This window comes from Silurus aristotelis, assembly GCF_946808225.1.
Source record: "Silurus aristotelis genome assembly, chromosome: 24".
Lineage (NCBI taxonomy): Eukaryota > Metazoa > Chordata > Actinopteri > Siluriformes > Siluridae > Silurus > Silurus aristotelis.
In genome coordinates, this window is record NC_139597.1 from 17,377,559 (window position 1) to 17,392,990 (window position 15,432).

The following is a 15,432-nucleotide window of genomic DNA, read 5'->3' on the forward strand; positions in this document are numbered from 1 at the left end:
GTGTGAGAGTCCTTTGTAAGCTTTTTGGCAAACTCCAGGTGGGCTGTCATGTGCCTTTTATTAAAGAGTGGCTTCTGTCTTGCCCCTCTACCATACAGGCCTGATTGGTGGAGTGCTGCAGAGATGTTTGTTCTTCTGTAAGGTTCTCCTCTTTCCACAGAGAAACACTGGAGCTCTTTCAGAGTGACCATTGGAGTTCTTGGTCACCTTCCTGACTAAGGCCCTTCTCCCCCAATCTCTCAGTTTGGCCAGGCAGCTCCGCTCTAGAAAAAGCTCCAAAAGAGTGGTTCCAAACCTTTACCATTTCCGGATGATGGAGGCCACTGTGCTCATTGGGACCTACAATGCTGTCCCCTTCCCCTAATCTGTACCTCGATACAATCCTGTCTTGAAGGTGTACAGAGAATTCCTTAGACTTCATGCATTGGTTTGTGCTCTATCATGCAGCATAACTGTGGGACCTCAAATAAACAGGTGTGTGCCTTTTCAAATCATGTCCAATCAACTGAATGTACCACAGGGAGACTCCAATCAAGTTGGAGAACCATTTTAAGGATGATCAGTGGAAACAGGATGAACCTGAGATCAATTTTGTGTTTTATGGAAAATGTTGTGAATACTTATGTACATTACATACGATTTTCTGTTCTTTTTATTTATTTATTTATTTATTTATTTATTTATTTATTTATTTATTTATTTATTTATTTATTTTGTTAATTTGCAAGACGTTAAACAAACTTCCTTCACCTTTTCATTATGGGGTATTTGTTTTAGAATTTTAAGGAAAATAATTAATTGAATGCATTTTGAAATAAGTCTGTAACATAACAAAATGTGGAAAAGGGGAAGCCCTGTGAATACTTTCCAGATGCAGTGTAACTAACTGTGCAGAAGAACTTTATAATTCCTGTATAGCCTGAATGAAATGTTAAGTATTACACATTCACACATTCACACACGCACACACACACACACACACACACACACACACACACACACACACACACACACACACACACACACGCACACTCTTAAAGCCATTGTGTTCCTCTACAGGTTAAGTGATTGTGGAGTCTCAGATGAAGGCTGTGCTGCTCTGACTTCAGCTCTGAGTTTAAACCCCTCATACCTGAAAGAACTGAATCTGCGCTGTAATAATAAAATTGGAGACTCGGGAAAGAAGCTACTGTCTGCTCTTAAAGAAAAACATTACAAAGAACAGACACTGATGTGAGTAAAGACCCTTTATTTTTACAAATTTATTTACAAATTTAAGAATGTAGCCTTTAGCCATGTTATCATTATTCCTCATTAGTTCCAATAAATATCGTATTAGAAAGTAAAGCTGCTTAAATACATTGCTAGATAATATTATAATCAGAATTTTTTTTTAGCTTTTATCTTTAATGCTTCTTTGTGTTCAGGAAGGTTGTTGATATAAAATCCATGTGAAGGCAAAATTCAGGAAGTCAGGCAGAGTCTCCCAAATTAGTGCTTGAAAGTCATTGTAGTCCCTAAAGTCCTTTACAGGGACTGTGATTACATATACTACATTGTGTTTCATACAAAACCTGCACCTAAAAGCCCAATGACCCGACATCACACCCAGTTACCCAATTAAAGGTGTAGTTCCACTACTAATGCAAACATATTTAGAACATGAATAAAATCTGTAGTTGATATCAGGCAATGGAACAGGTGATTAGCTAATGACATAAACAAGGTAAACCAAATGTGAAACTATGAACAAATGGTCTTCAAAAAAACAGTGAAAGACTCTAGGATAAGGTTTGTTATTTTCTCAAAGTGAGCAAAACAGCATTAATACTTCCCATTGAACATTGCTCACAAAGTTCCACAGTCAAGTTTGTGGTTATTAATGAAGATATTTTTTGTTTTGTTTTATATTTAGTTTGTGGTGACCATCTCTGTGTGATGGAGACTCCGGTGTTTCTGCATTTCCATGTTGGCAAATAGAAAATATGTTTTTAAACACACAATACATTTCAATAATGTCTATCTATCTATCTATCTATCTATCTATCTATCTATCTATCTATCTATCTATCTATCTATCTATCTATCTATCTATCTATCTATCTATCTATCTATCTATCTATCTCTTTCTCACATCCATTGTGCCTTTTTTTCTTTGTTCAGATTTGTTATACTTTGCACCTTTATTTGCACATTAATGCACATTTATTTGCAAGATTACTTATACCCTTCCCACAAATACTGAGCCATTGTATTTTTGTTTTGTTTACCATATCTATCTATCTATCTATCTATCTATCTATCTATCTATCTATCTATCTATCTATCTATCTATCTATCTATCTATCTATCTATCTATCCATCCATCCATCCATCCATCCATCCATCCATCCATCCATCCATCCATCCATCCATCCATCCATCCATCCATCCATCCATCCATCCATCCATCCATCCATCCATCCATCCATCCATCCATCCATCCATCCATCTATCTATCTATATATATATACACAATTTGGTAATTGTTTGAATGTCTTGCTTATGCTGAAATCAGCACAGTGCATTTCAATTACCCATCAGCACCTGCACTTGTATCCACTGTCTCCTCAATTCTGACTGAACTAATTTTATATAAATAAATAAATCTTTTGTTAAAGTTTCTCCTGTAGTGTTTGGAAGGTTTTTTTGTATTTGTTTTTGTTTAAGCTCTTTTTTTATTTAAAATATTTCAAGTTTGTTTTATTTCATTTGTTTATTCATTTTTTGACATGCTTAAAATTGCAGTTCTTCTCGGTTGCGTTGGAGCGTTAGAGCTTAAATTAAAAAATTAAATTCTCAAAACTACTTGTTCAACCTTCACATCATGTAGTCACTTGTGCATTTTATTAAAGCATTACTTGTTGCTTTGATCAAAATGTGAATGCTTTGATCCACCTATTAAATTAATTGTGTACAATTGTCTGCTGTTTCCTACAATATAAGTTTGTCATGTAGATCAAAATATATTTTATGGGTTTTACCTAAATAGTCATAAAACCACAAAACATCTTAGTATCACTTAATTGCAGTCATTAAATGCAACATGGTTAAACCAGTTGCAATCATTTGTCAAGCTTAAATTTCTATTACAGTTTTTCTCAGTCGCATTGGAGGATTTCTTAGGTCATAAATGAAATTCTCAAAACTACTTGTTCAACCTCCACATCATTTAGTCATTTGTGCTCATCATAAAAACTTTTCTAGTTGCTTTGATCAAATTGCGAATGCTTTGGTACATCATTTAATCGAATGTGTACAAGTGTCTGCTTTTTCCTACATTATCAGTTGTTTATGTCATGTTGATCAAAATGTATTATACTGGTTTCACCTAAATGGTCTTAACCCCCAAAACATTTAGGCATCAGTTCATTGCATTACGTCATTAAATGCAAAATGGTTAAACCAGTTGTCAAAATTTGTCAAGCTCTTCTTCTTCACAGTTCTATTAAACTTTTTTGGTAAATGTGTCTTGAATGATATGTTTTGATGAATTGTGCAGATGAACCTTGAATGTCACTAATGAAGGGGCGTGTTCACTTTCAAATCAACCAATATTCAACTAGTTCTCTAAAATAGGTCAAGGCTAAATTTCGTGAACCTTTACTGTAATTGGCGAGTGTATATTAAAAGAGCAAAACACAGATTTACAATTGTTGAAAATGGATGAACAACTAGGAAACGAACATGGTCAAGAGCCAAGAATAAGGATGCATGCTGGAAGGGTCAGGAGGCAAAATAGTGGAAGAGGAAGAAGAGGTCAAAGTCATAGACACATTTCAGAAATTAGAGCCACTATTGTGGACCATGTTGTCAATCATGGCCTTACAATGGCTGAGGCGGGTCGGCGGGTACAGACGAATATTGGCAGATCAACTGTGTCTTCAATAATTCAAATATTTCGTAGAGAGAACAGGTATGTAATCCACAAGTGTGGACTGTGTTGTTAATAGTGTGTATATACATTCTCTAACACAAGTTAGAACACAAGTATACAAGGATAAATGTATTGCATTATTGCATTTTTTCCACACAGGACTGCAGGATTACCGTATAATCCTGCAGAGGACCCCTTTCCATTCAGTATTACAGTTCAGTAAAAAAATTAAAATCGTGTATGGTTTCTTTCAATCAAATGAATCAATTTGTCCAGTAAGATGGCAATAAGATGTTTATTGAAAAATACTTACTTTTTAAAGATGAATCAAAGATTTTGAGAAAAGTTGAGAAAAGTCTTTTGCCAAAAATCCAATGTTCTTTATAAGTGTAAGTTTGTCCCTGATGAGCGACTGTGGAAAGGAAAAAAATTACCTGAGATAGCATAAGGAAGAAACCTTGAGAGGAACCAGACTTAAGACCATCTTCATCTGGGTTGCACCGAATATCCATTGATTACAGATAAATACTATGTTGTGGGGTACAGTGATGGTGATCAGAAGCAAATTGTAGTCCTGAATCTGTGTGACAGACTGTCGACTTCAGCTTATTGTTGAGATCCACCCAATCCACCTGGCTAGCCTGGTAGTATTTATTTGCTCATAAATTCTCTTGAATGTAGTTTTTGTGGCTATCAGTTTAATTGATATAATCATCACATAACAGAGTCCAATTTACCACGGTTCACCAAACAATGCTTTATTCTTGGAGCTTACAGACCATTGATAAAGATGAAGACGACGAGCTGCCGACACAAGAGATGTGCAAACCTCCGAGCAAATTGTTCATTCAGCAAGAGTTTCAATTCTATCCTTTCCTGATTAATCCTGGGATCCACACTAGGGCACGTTGCAAAGACTCTATCCCCAAAACAACCTTTAACAGACAAAATAAGCTGCACAAGCGCATTAAAAACATCCCTCATGCTCTGTTTATCCTTGACCTTTATCCCTGAGGAGCAGTTTTCTGGAGAACCCCAATGGAGTTTGGAGGAGGTACCAAATTGAAAACTCTAGTAACACCACTGGGGCTGTTGCAATACCATAAAGCATTTTCCTTTCACCTTACCTAATACCTGTTCTATCAATCTTTGGAAGGATGCTGTGAAATTTTGCAGGGTGAACGGTAAACAAAGAAATTCTTATACAAACGTGGACAAAATTGTTGGTACCCTTCAATCAATGAAAGAAAAACTCACAATGGTCACAGAAAAAACTTTAATCTGACAAAAGTAATAATAAATAAAAATTCTATGAATGTTAACCAATGAAAGTCAGAAATTGCTTTTCAACCATGCTTCAACGGAATTATAAAAAAAAAAAAATTAACTCATGGAACAGGCCTAGACAAAAATTATGGTACCCCTAACTTAATATTTTGTTGCACAACCTTTTGAGGCAATCACTGCAATCAGACGATTCCTGTAACTGTCAATGAGACTTCTGCACCTCTCAGCAGGTATTTTGGCCCACTCCTCATGTGCAAACTGCTCCAGTTGTTTCTGGTTTGAAGGGTGTCTTTTTCAGACAGCATGTTTCAGCTCCTTCCAAAGATGCTCAATAGGATTGAGGTCAGGGCTCATAGACGGCCACTTTAGAATAGTCCAATGTTTTCCTCTTTCCGCCATTCTTGGGTGTTTTTACCTGTGTGTTTTGGGTCATTGCCCTGTTGCAAGACCCATGACCTGCGCCTGAGACCAAGCTTTCTGACACTGGCCAGCACATTTCTCTTTAGAATCCCTTGATAGTCTTCAGATTTCATTGTACCCTGCACAGATTCAAGACACCCTGTGCCAGATGCAGCAAAGCAACCCCAGAACATAACAGAGCCTCCTCCATGTTTCACAGTAGGGACAGTGTTCTTTTCTTGAGATGCTTCATTTTTCTGTCTGTGTACATAGAGCTGATGTGCCTCGGAAATCCTCCCAGAAGCTTTGTGGCTTGTCAACATGTAGTTTGGCATATTCCAGTCTAGCTTTTTTTATGATTTGTTTTTAACAATGGTGTCCTCCTTGGTCGTCTCCCATGTAGTCCACTTTGGCTCAAACAACAATGGATGGTGCGATCTGACTCTGATGTTCCTTGAGCATGGAGTTCACCTTGGATCTCTTTAGAAGTCTTTCTGGGCTCTTTTGTTACCATTCGGATTATCCGTCTCTTTGATTTGTCATCAATTTTCCTCCTGCGGTCACGTCTAGGGAGGTTGGCTACAGTCCCATTGATCTTAAATCTCTGAATAATATGTGCCACTGTAGTCACAGGAACATCTAGATGCTTGGAGATGGTCTTATAGCCTTTACATTTATCATGCTTGTCTATAATTTTCTTTCTAATCTCCTGAGACAACTCTTTCCTTTGCTTCCTCTGGTCCATGTTGAGTGTGGTACACACCATGTCACCAGACAACACAGTGACTACCTGGAGGCCCACTGACTGATTACAAGATTGTAGACACCTGTGATGCTAATTAATGGACACACCTTGAATTAACATGTCCCTTTGGTCACATTATTTTCAGTCTTTTCTAAGGGTACCATCATTTTTGTCTAGGCCTGTTCCATGAGTTTATTTTTTAAAATAATTCCGTTGAAGCATGGTTGAAAAGCAATGTCTGACTTTCATTGGTTAACATTCATAGAATTTTTATTTATTATTACTTTTGTCAAATAAAAGTTTTTTCTGTGACAATTGTGAGTTTTTCTTTCATTGACCGAAGGGTACCAACAATTCTGTCCACGTGTGTAAATAAATTGTTGAAAGTTGTATCTAGAGGTGTATCTGATTTTTATTCTGTAAATTTGTATTGCGATAGATCTAGTTGATAATAAATAAGGTTGAACAACCAAAAAAGTTTTAAATAACAACCAAAACAATCAGCTACAGCTTTTTTTTGTTTTTCCTAGAACATCAAGTTGTTCGAAATTAAAGTTCAGAGAAAATGGTAAAAAAAATAAATAAACAAAGAAAAACCTTTTACATGGTTGAAACTATTAAGTAAGACATTATACACTGCATCTATAGAATTTATTACACTGTAAATTTTGTACAACAGATTTCAAATGAGTTCCCTTTCAGGAACTTGAGCTGCATCATACTTGAGCTGCTTTGGGGGTGTTCCCAAAGCGTTCCGACGCAGCGCCTTGTTCCCTTAGGGATATAACTAGGGTTATATACGTAAACTCATTTGGGGGAAAAAAGCTCGATTTTAAATGGTATTATATACTGTACCATTTAAAGTAACTACCAAAATCCCACAAAACAAATAATACCCTTCACTGGTGCATGAACAACATTTAAAAATTAACTGTAATAACTTTATTTATACAGCCTAAACTGGGAGGAACCAAATGCATGTAATGTTGGTAAGAAAGGTTTTACTAGTGAACATTCCGGGGAGATTATTGACAGTGTGAAATATATTTTAATAATTTTCTACATTGTTCATTCTGTTCATATTCCTTTATTCTTCCTGATCAAATGTAATGTACAGACCAATGTTATATGTCTTCTGTGCAATAAGCTTTTAATCCATATGTGTCATGATTTATATTTCCAGTCATGCACAACCAAAGTTAATTATGAAATTAAGTGTCTAATTAAAAGAGGACCCTAATTCCTACTCTTTTAATAAAATTTTGTTTGTATTGCTTTAAAATACACGTGTGTAGTACTGTTTAAGTAAAACTGCTCAAAATATGTATAGTATATCTTAATACATTGATGACCTACTGTGATATGATATTTAAAATGTTCTCTCTGTGAAAAAGATGTGCACCGAAAATTAAATAAACGTATATTCTCACAAATTTGTGCAAATTTATCACAGAAAGAACCTGTTAAATATTAAATAAATGTAAGAATTGTTTTTAAATTATTTGATGTATGTGATAACATTTTTTTGCCTTTTTTATATGTTTTATGGAGTACAAATGGACATCAAGAGGTTTGAAGGGCTTTTCACATTGAAAGGACAATTTTTGCACCAACTAAATGGGTCCATTATGGTCCTATTGCACTGAGGTCCAGGTTAGAAAACCTTAAAAAAAAAGAAATCATGAAAAAATAATACTAATGAATTTTCAGCAAGAAGTTTCAATCTGTGAGTCATTTCTCTAAAAGATTCAGTTCAAAGAGTCGAATCATTCCAATTGACACATAATGTAATGAATCCATCCTCCTAAAGTGAAAGTGTTTCTCGCTTGCCTTCCACATTTTGTCGGTCAGTTGGAAAAGGAGAAACATTGACTTTTGAACAAAGGTGAGATGTTATAAGCACTTTTATATAAGCAGAATGTGAATGTTTTATATAAAATAAGTAAACTGTAACTGTAAAACTGTGATGTATTTAAACGTTTACACCTTCTGAATGTTTGTGGAATTTTGTTTAATTAATGACAATTAAATGTAATGTTGTAAAAGAAGATGCTAATAACAGAATTGCAGCCAATTTATAGATCTATCAATGAAATGTCAGTGTTACTTACAATATACTGTAAGTATTCAAAGTTTCTCTATAAAAATATTTAATGAGGTTGTACATGACAGGACACAACGAAAACACGTTTACTGTTATTCTGTTTTGTGCAGTTTATCTGTTGCAAAATATTTAGTTCATCACATGAAATAGTGTACGCATTTTATAGAAGTAATGCATAATATTCACAATTTTTTTTGCTTGGTATCACTAGAGTAAAGTTGTGAAATATTTTGTTGTGAAATTAAAAAATGCTATATTTTTTACTTTTTCAGCCTAAGGGTACTAAATACAGAAATCTAAATATGTGAAAATAAATTTACTGTAAACAGGGTATATCACTGCTGGTATGTTACAATGAGCTGTATGTGCTAAAGTGTGTTAGAAAATTATGTGAATGTATAAATTATAGAATTATATAAAATTAGATTTAGTCAGCTCTAAATGTTCACAGCTCAAAAAAAGTCAACGCTAGTGTTTCTCCACCAGCCTTAAATTCAGTTTGTGATAATGATAAAACCAAAGGCAGACTTTAAGGTTATATTAATGTCATACAATAAGCACTGTTGCCTAAAGCATCATTATTTTATTATTATAAATGACTATATTCTGCAGGATATATAATAAAATGCTTGTGTATAAATGGCAGTTGTTACTGGTACAGACTACCTGCAAAACAGGTTATTATTTGATATGCAAATAAAGACCTTTCAGCTTCCTCTTTTCAAATTCTCATGCATGAAAAAGGGCATGTTTAGGGACACATTTTGTGTAAATATTCTCCATCTGCAATGCATTTATTTAATAGTTAATTCATAATTCCATATTTTTAAATAATTGTTTATTTCTTAAGTTAATTATGTGTGCAGAAGTGACTAATGAACTACTAATGAGTGATACTTCACCAGACTCTGCTGTGTTGTACTTAAAGTTATGATTCATATCCAAGCCAAGTGAAATTGTTCAACTGCGCATTTATTTCTGTGTTTTATACAGTATGTACATACTTTACTAATATTCAAAGATGGCGACAACTGATCTGGACACGGATAATAGTTCCCCAGCCACAAAAAAAAGGTAATCAACAATGTTCTTGTATTGTAATCATTACATATCTATACATAACTATGACCACCACAATAATTTAACCAAATGCAAATGATTTCAGTACTTTTAATGAAACCATCACTTGAACATAAATTCATTGAGTCCTAAGAAATGTAACAATGTCTGTAAAAAAAAAAAAAAAAAAAAAAAGTAGTGTATATGAATCACTGAAAGATTTTCTGAAACGCTGTCTATAATGTTGCAGTGAGCTCCAGGACGAAGGATCAGAATCACCAACACCCAGCTGTATCTCCATGAAAAGTGAACAATCTAAGCATATTATTGTAGAGTTTAAAGATGGAGATTATTCCTCTCAACAAAGGTAACATCTCCTCAGTGTTAATGTCATTGCTAAAGTTAAGCAGAAAACTAGAATGTATTATTTGTATTTATATTGTTTATTCTGTTGTGTGGGACTACGTCAGTGTGCCCTTGTTCCTTATGCACAGAGATTTATCCGAATTCTTAGAATCTTGTGATGATATATATATACTATAGATTATTACATATTCAAAAAGGAATTTCTTCACAAATTTATGTTGAACATTATTCTGACACAATTTTCTGATGATTGGTGAACCTTTGCCCTTCTTTCCTTCTGAGAGACACTGCCTCTGTAAAACAGTCATCTGTATCACCAGCTGCATATTAATCAGTTGGAAAATGTTCGCCAGCTGTTTATTTTTAGGAACGCTGATTTTGACGTTGCATCACATGAAAATTCTTTCCTTAAAAATGTTTTCTCAGTTTAAATATTTATGTATTCTATGTTCTATTTTAAACACAATATGGGGTTAAGGGGATTTGCACATGATTGCATTCTGTTTTAACATTTTATACAGTGTCCCAACATTTTGTGAAATTGGGATTAAATAATGTCATGTATTTGCTTAAACTATATATTATTTTTAACAATAACAAAAATCAGCAGTTTACACAACCCAAGTCTGAAACAAGGCTGAAACATTTAGAAAGATATGGAGTCTGCAGACTGATAAACTTTTGATTATGAATTATTGAATAAATACTATTTTGATTGAAAAGATGTTACTGCATCACAGCTCAAGGCTCCCCATGTTCTTTTCTTGTTTATGTGGGCTTCCTCTGGTTTCCTTCCAACTTCAAAGATTTTTGCATTTTTGCACTCTTTTAATGATATTATGTACTGTAGTTGATTAGATATTCAACATTTTCAAATTTTATGTTAAGGAACAGTTAAATGTTAAACAGTTTTCTGCTGTTTGGTGAAACTTTGCGATTCTTCACTTCTGAGATTCTGCCTCTCTTAGACAGTCCAAATCATGTTCTTGACCAGTTCGCAATTAATCTAATTAGATGGAGAAAGTGTTTTTTTTTTTAGTAACACTTTCTTTTCTATTCAAATTCTTTCCTTAACATTGTTTATTTTCTCAGTTTAAACATTTTCTATGTTTAATATTTAGAAATGTTGTAAATATCTTTTAAAGCTGCAGTGATGGGAACAGTGACCAACAGATGTTAGAGGACAGCACTGAAAGGAATATAATCACAGATGCCGGGTAAGATTATCAGAATCAGAATCAGGTTTATTGGCCAAGTGTGTTGACACACAAGGAATTTGGTTCCAGCTGTTAGTGACTCTCAAAAGTACAGATATAAATAAAACCTATACATGACAACAGACAAGACAAGACAAGACAAAAACAGACTATACAAGACAACACAGACAATGTGAGACAGTATAGATAGTGTGGGTAATACATAGGGATACAGATCAGTAATCTACATAAAGTGTGAGAGTGCATGGTAATGCAAATGACAGTATTGTGTGTCAGGTATGATAGAAAATTTACTATAAAACTTTGTACAATATGTAGCAGCCATAGTGTGTGCAACATATACAGATAATGTGATGAACCACCAAGAACCACCAGATAATGTGATGAACCACCAAAACCACCAAGATGACTATTACATGAGTATGATAATTCTCTTTGCTGTAACTGCAGAGTGAGTAATATATAGAAAACAAAGACAAATAAACTATTCAGAAAAAGTGTGCTCTTAAAGTCTAAAAATAAACCCAATGGCTCATGACATCTTCCTGTTTCACATATTCACAGGCACGAGAAGGAATCTTCTGCTGTAAATAAATTCCAAAAAAAATTCAAATTAAATCTGATGAAGAAGTTTCAGTGTTTAAATGAAGTGAAGATAAACCAGGGAAACCAAACAAACCTTAATGAGATCTACACAGATCTCTACATCACAGAGGGAGACAGTGGAGGAGTCAATAAACAACATGAGGTGAGACAGATTGAAGCAACAAACAGGAGAACAACAGAGGACACATCAATCAAATGCAATGACATCTTTAAGCCCTTATCTAAACAAGATGAACCCATCAGAACTGTTCTGACGAAGGGAATCGCTGGAATCGGAAAAACAGTCTCTGTGCAGAAGTTCATTCTGGACTGGGCTGAAGGGAAAGAAAATCAGGACATTCACCTCATATTTCCACTTCCTTTCAGAGAACTGAATTTGATTAAAGAGCAAAAATTGAGTCTGATGGAGTTCCTTCATGTCTTTTTTAAGGAAACAAAAGAAACTGAAGTGTACAGCTTTGAAAAGGTTCTGTTCATTTTCGATGGATTGGACGAGTGTCGTTTTCCTCTAGATTTCCAGAACACAGTGAGAGTGTGTGATGTAACTGAATCAGCATCAGTGCCTGAGCTGCTGATAAACCTGATTAAAGGGAATCTGCTTCCCTCTGCTCTCATCTGGATCACCTCCCGACCAGCAGCAGCTGATCAAATCCCCTCTGAATGTGTTCATCGAGTCACAGAGGTACGAGGATTCAATGACCCACAGAAGGAGGAGTATTTCAGGAAGAGAATCAGTGATCAGATCCTGGCCAATAACATCATCACACACCTGAAGGCATTAAGAAGCCTCTACATCATGTGCCACATCCCAGTCTTCTGCTGGATTTCAGCCACTGTTCTAGAGAGAATGTTGGGTGAAGCAGAGAGTGGAAAAATCCCCAAGACTCTGACTCAAATGTACACACACTTCCTCATCATTCAGACAAAGATTATAAAAGAAAAGTTCCCAAAGAAGCAGGAGAGTGATGAAGAAATTATTCTTAAACTGGGACAACTCGCTTTTCAGCAGCTGATGGAAGGAAACCTGATCTTCTACGAGGAAGATCTGAGAAAGTGTGGCATTGACGTGACAGAAGCAGCAGTGTATTCAGGTGTGTGTACACAGTTCCTCAAAGAGGATTTTGGGATTTTCCAGAGTAAACTGTACTGCTTTGTTCATCTGAGTGTTCAGGAGCATCTCGCAGCTCTGTATGTGCACCTGACCTTCATGGTGAAAAAGTTACATGTTTTTATAGAGATTCGGTTTCCTGAAGAGAATAAAGAAATTACAATCTCAGATTTACACAAGAGTGCTGTAGATCAGGCTTTAAAAAGTCAGACTGGACATCTGGATCTTTTCCTACGCTTTCTTCTGGGTTTCTCAACTAAGCCCAATCAGAATCTCTTAAATGTCTTATTAACACAAACAGGAAGTAGCTCACAGAGCACTTCAGAACAGGAAACGATACAATATATCAAGAAAAAGATCAGTCACGATCTCTCTACAGAAAAATTCATCAATCTGTTCCATTGCCTGAATGAACTGGGTGATCATTCTCTAGTGGAGGAAATCCAACACTACCTGAAATCTGGAAAACAAAGTGAACTCTCTTCTGCACAGTGGGCCGCCCTGGTGTTTGTTTTACTGACTTCAGCACAGGAGATGGAAGAAATCGACCTGAGTAAATATACCAGCACAGATAATATAACAGAAGCTGTTCTCCTGAAGGTGATGCCTGTGATTGCAGAATCCAAAAAAGCAATGTAAGTAAATCTGGACCTAAAACAACTCGATAAATACAATGAATCATTGCTATAAAGTGCAATTGGGTGTATTTAGATTAGATGTTTGATTGTAAAATATTAGATTTCGTTGTAATGTCCCTTAAATCAGACTGCCTAACTTTTGTACATTTGGAATTTCTGTATGACAAGTGTGTCAGCTTTGATGACTTGTTTGATCATTTCAGTAGTGATCCTTATTTATGTATTATTTTTATCTCCTTCAGTATCAGGTGTAATAAAATTAAAGCGATAAGTGGGTCTGCTCTGGTCTCAGCACTCAGCTCTCAAACGTCTAATCTAAAAGAACTCTATCTAATTGTGAAAAAACTGGATTTGTCTGAGAATAAACTAGGACACTCTGAAGTAAAGTGTCTCTCTGCTATTCTGGAGAATCCTCAATGTGAAGTGGAGATTCTGTGGTAAGATCGTCGCTTTAAGAGTCACAATAACTCACTGAAAGCAGCAGTACACAGAAGTGTTTCATAACATAAATATAAGTAACAGTATAGCATGATGAACAAATAGATTAATTCATCACGTAATTATTGGTTAATAATAATTTCTCATTCATTTAGAAATATTATTTAATAGCCTTTACTTAAAATTAGACATGTGCATTTAAAATAGAAAATCAAGTAATCAGCTACTCAAGTTTTGAAACAATTTGCTCAGAAGAGTTTTAAAAGGACATAACAGACAAATTTTCACAATAAAGTAATCAAAATAAAAATCGGTTGATTTGATCAGATGAACAATGTGCCTTTGTTTTCCTCTGCAGTTTGCGTAATTGTGGGATCTCGTATGAAGGCTGTGCTGCTCTGATTTCCGCTCTGAGCTCAAACCCCTCACACTTGAGAGACCTCAGGTTGTCCTATAATAATGTAGGGGACTCAGGAGTGAAGAGTCTCGCTGCTGTACTGGAAAATGCTCAATGTAAACTGGAGAGACTGTGGTAAGATCATCTCACTGACAGTCACATGACCAGTTTCACTCGGCAATGCAGATGACTTTTTAAGATTGGTAGAAATAAATGCATTGATTGATTAACAGGTATAATTCAGAACACATGCAATAAAGTGTGTATTTCAGATATGAAAATGGACGTTAACACATTTGCTAGGGCTCATTGTTCTTGTTTTCTTCAAATATCCTGAATTACAAACAGGTGATATGAAGTTAGAGTGATTAAGACAAAATAAAATTAGCAGATTTGAGCAGGCAAAAATTTTGCTCTTCAATGTCTGCTCACAATAACAGTTTTCTTTATTAGTTCTTTATTAGTTGGGATTAGTTTTGCATTAAAATGTGTATATTTTAGTGGCGTAATGGTAACCTAAAATTCACCTCTGTTTACCCTGGTCAGTCACGGTTCGGTTCAGTTTTGGTACAGTTAGGGGGAAGAAATGCAAATCAATTAAATTGCTTGTCTTTTTTTTATTACCATCTATTATTATTAATAACATTTGTGAACAACAAATGCTTGGGTTAAATAAAAAATAAAATCTATAAAAATAAAATAGATTAAAACTAATTAATACAATACACATTTTTTATATTATTTCTATATTATATTGTTAAAATTGAGAAATTAATTAAATAGGCAGAAATTAAAAAATCTGAAAGTGGCTGTCCACTGATGCTCCCCATCCAATGTTTTTATCCACAGATCTCTCAGAAAAATCAATGTTTTGTCTTGTTTCCAGTATTTTGTGTAAATTTGTATCTGTTGTGCGTAAAAACATATGAGATCAACAGTTCTTTGAAATACTCAAAGCAGCCATTCTGGTATGATTCTAATAACTAGGGCTTTTGACCTGAATCAGATTTTACATTGCACTGCTATAATACTTGCTGTTCTTAGGTCACCTTATATGAGACATTTATTTGTTTTAATGCAGTATTGTTAATCAAAATCGTTCATTTTTAAGGTCATGGTTTTTTGGTTATTGTCACTGCAATAATGGAAAAC

At 34.8% G+C, this 15,432-nt stretch overlaps 1 protein-coding gene across 1 annotated transcript in view; it reads left to right on the plus strand.

Moving 5' to 3' along the window:
* LOC310719309 (uncharacterized protein) overlaps window positions 1–15,432 on the plus strand; it is a 92,687-nt gene that overhangs the window by 72,708 nt on the left and 4,547 nt on the right. The window contains exons 12-19 of the mRNA XM_083528901.1: window positions 1,060–1,233; window positions 1,428–1,431; window positions 9,473–9,525; window positions 9,761–9,877; window positions 11,022–11,093; window positions 11,658–13,442; window positions 13,688–13,882; window positions 14,242–14,415. Coding sequence (XP_083385027.1) covers window positions 1,060–1,233; window positions 1,428–1,431; window positions 9,473–9,525; window positions 9,761–9,877; window positions 11,022–11,093; window positions 11,658–13,442; window positions 13,688–13,882; window positions 14,242–14,415 — 2,574 coding nt within the window. The remainder of the gene's footprint in view (window positions 1–1,059; window positions 1,234–1,427; window positions 1,432–9,472; window positions 9,526–9,760; window positions 9,878–11,021; window positions 11,094–11,657; window positions 13,443–13,687; window positions 13,883–14,241; window positions 14,416–15,432) is intronic.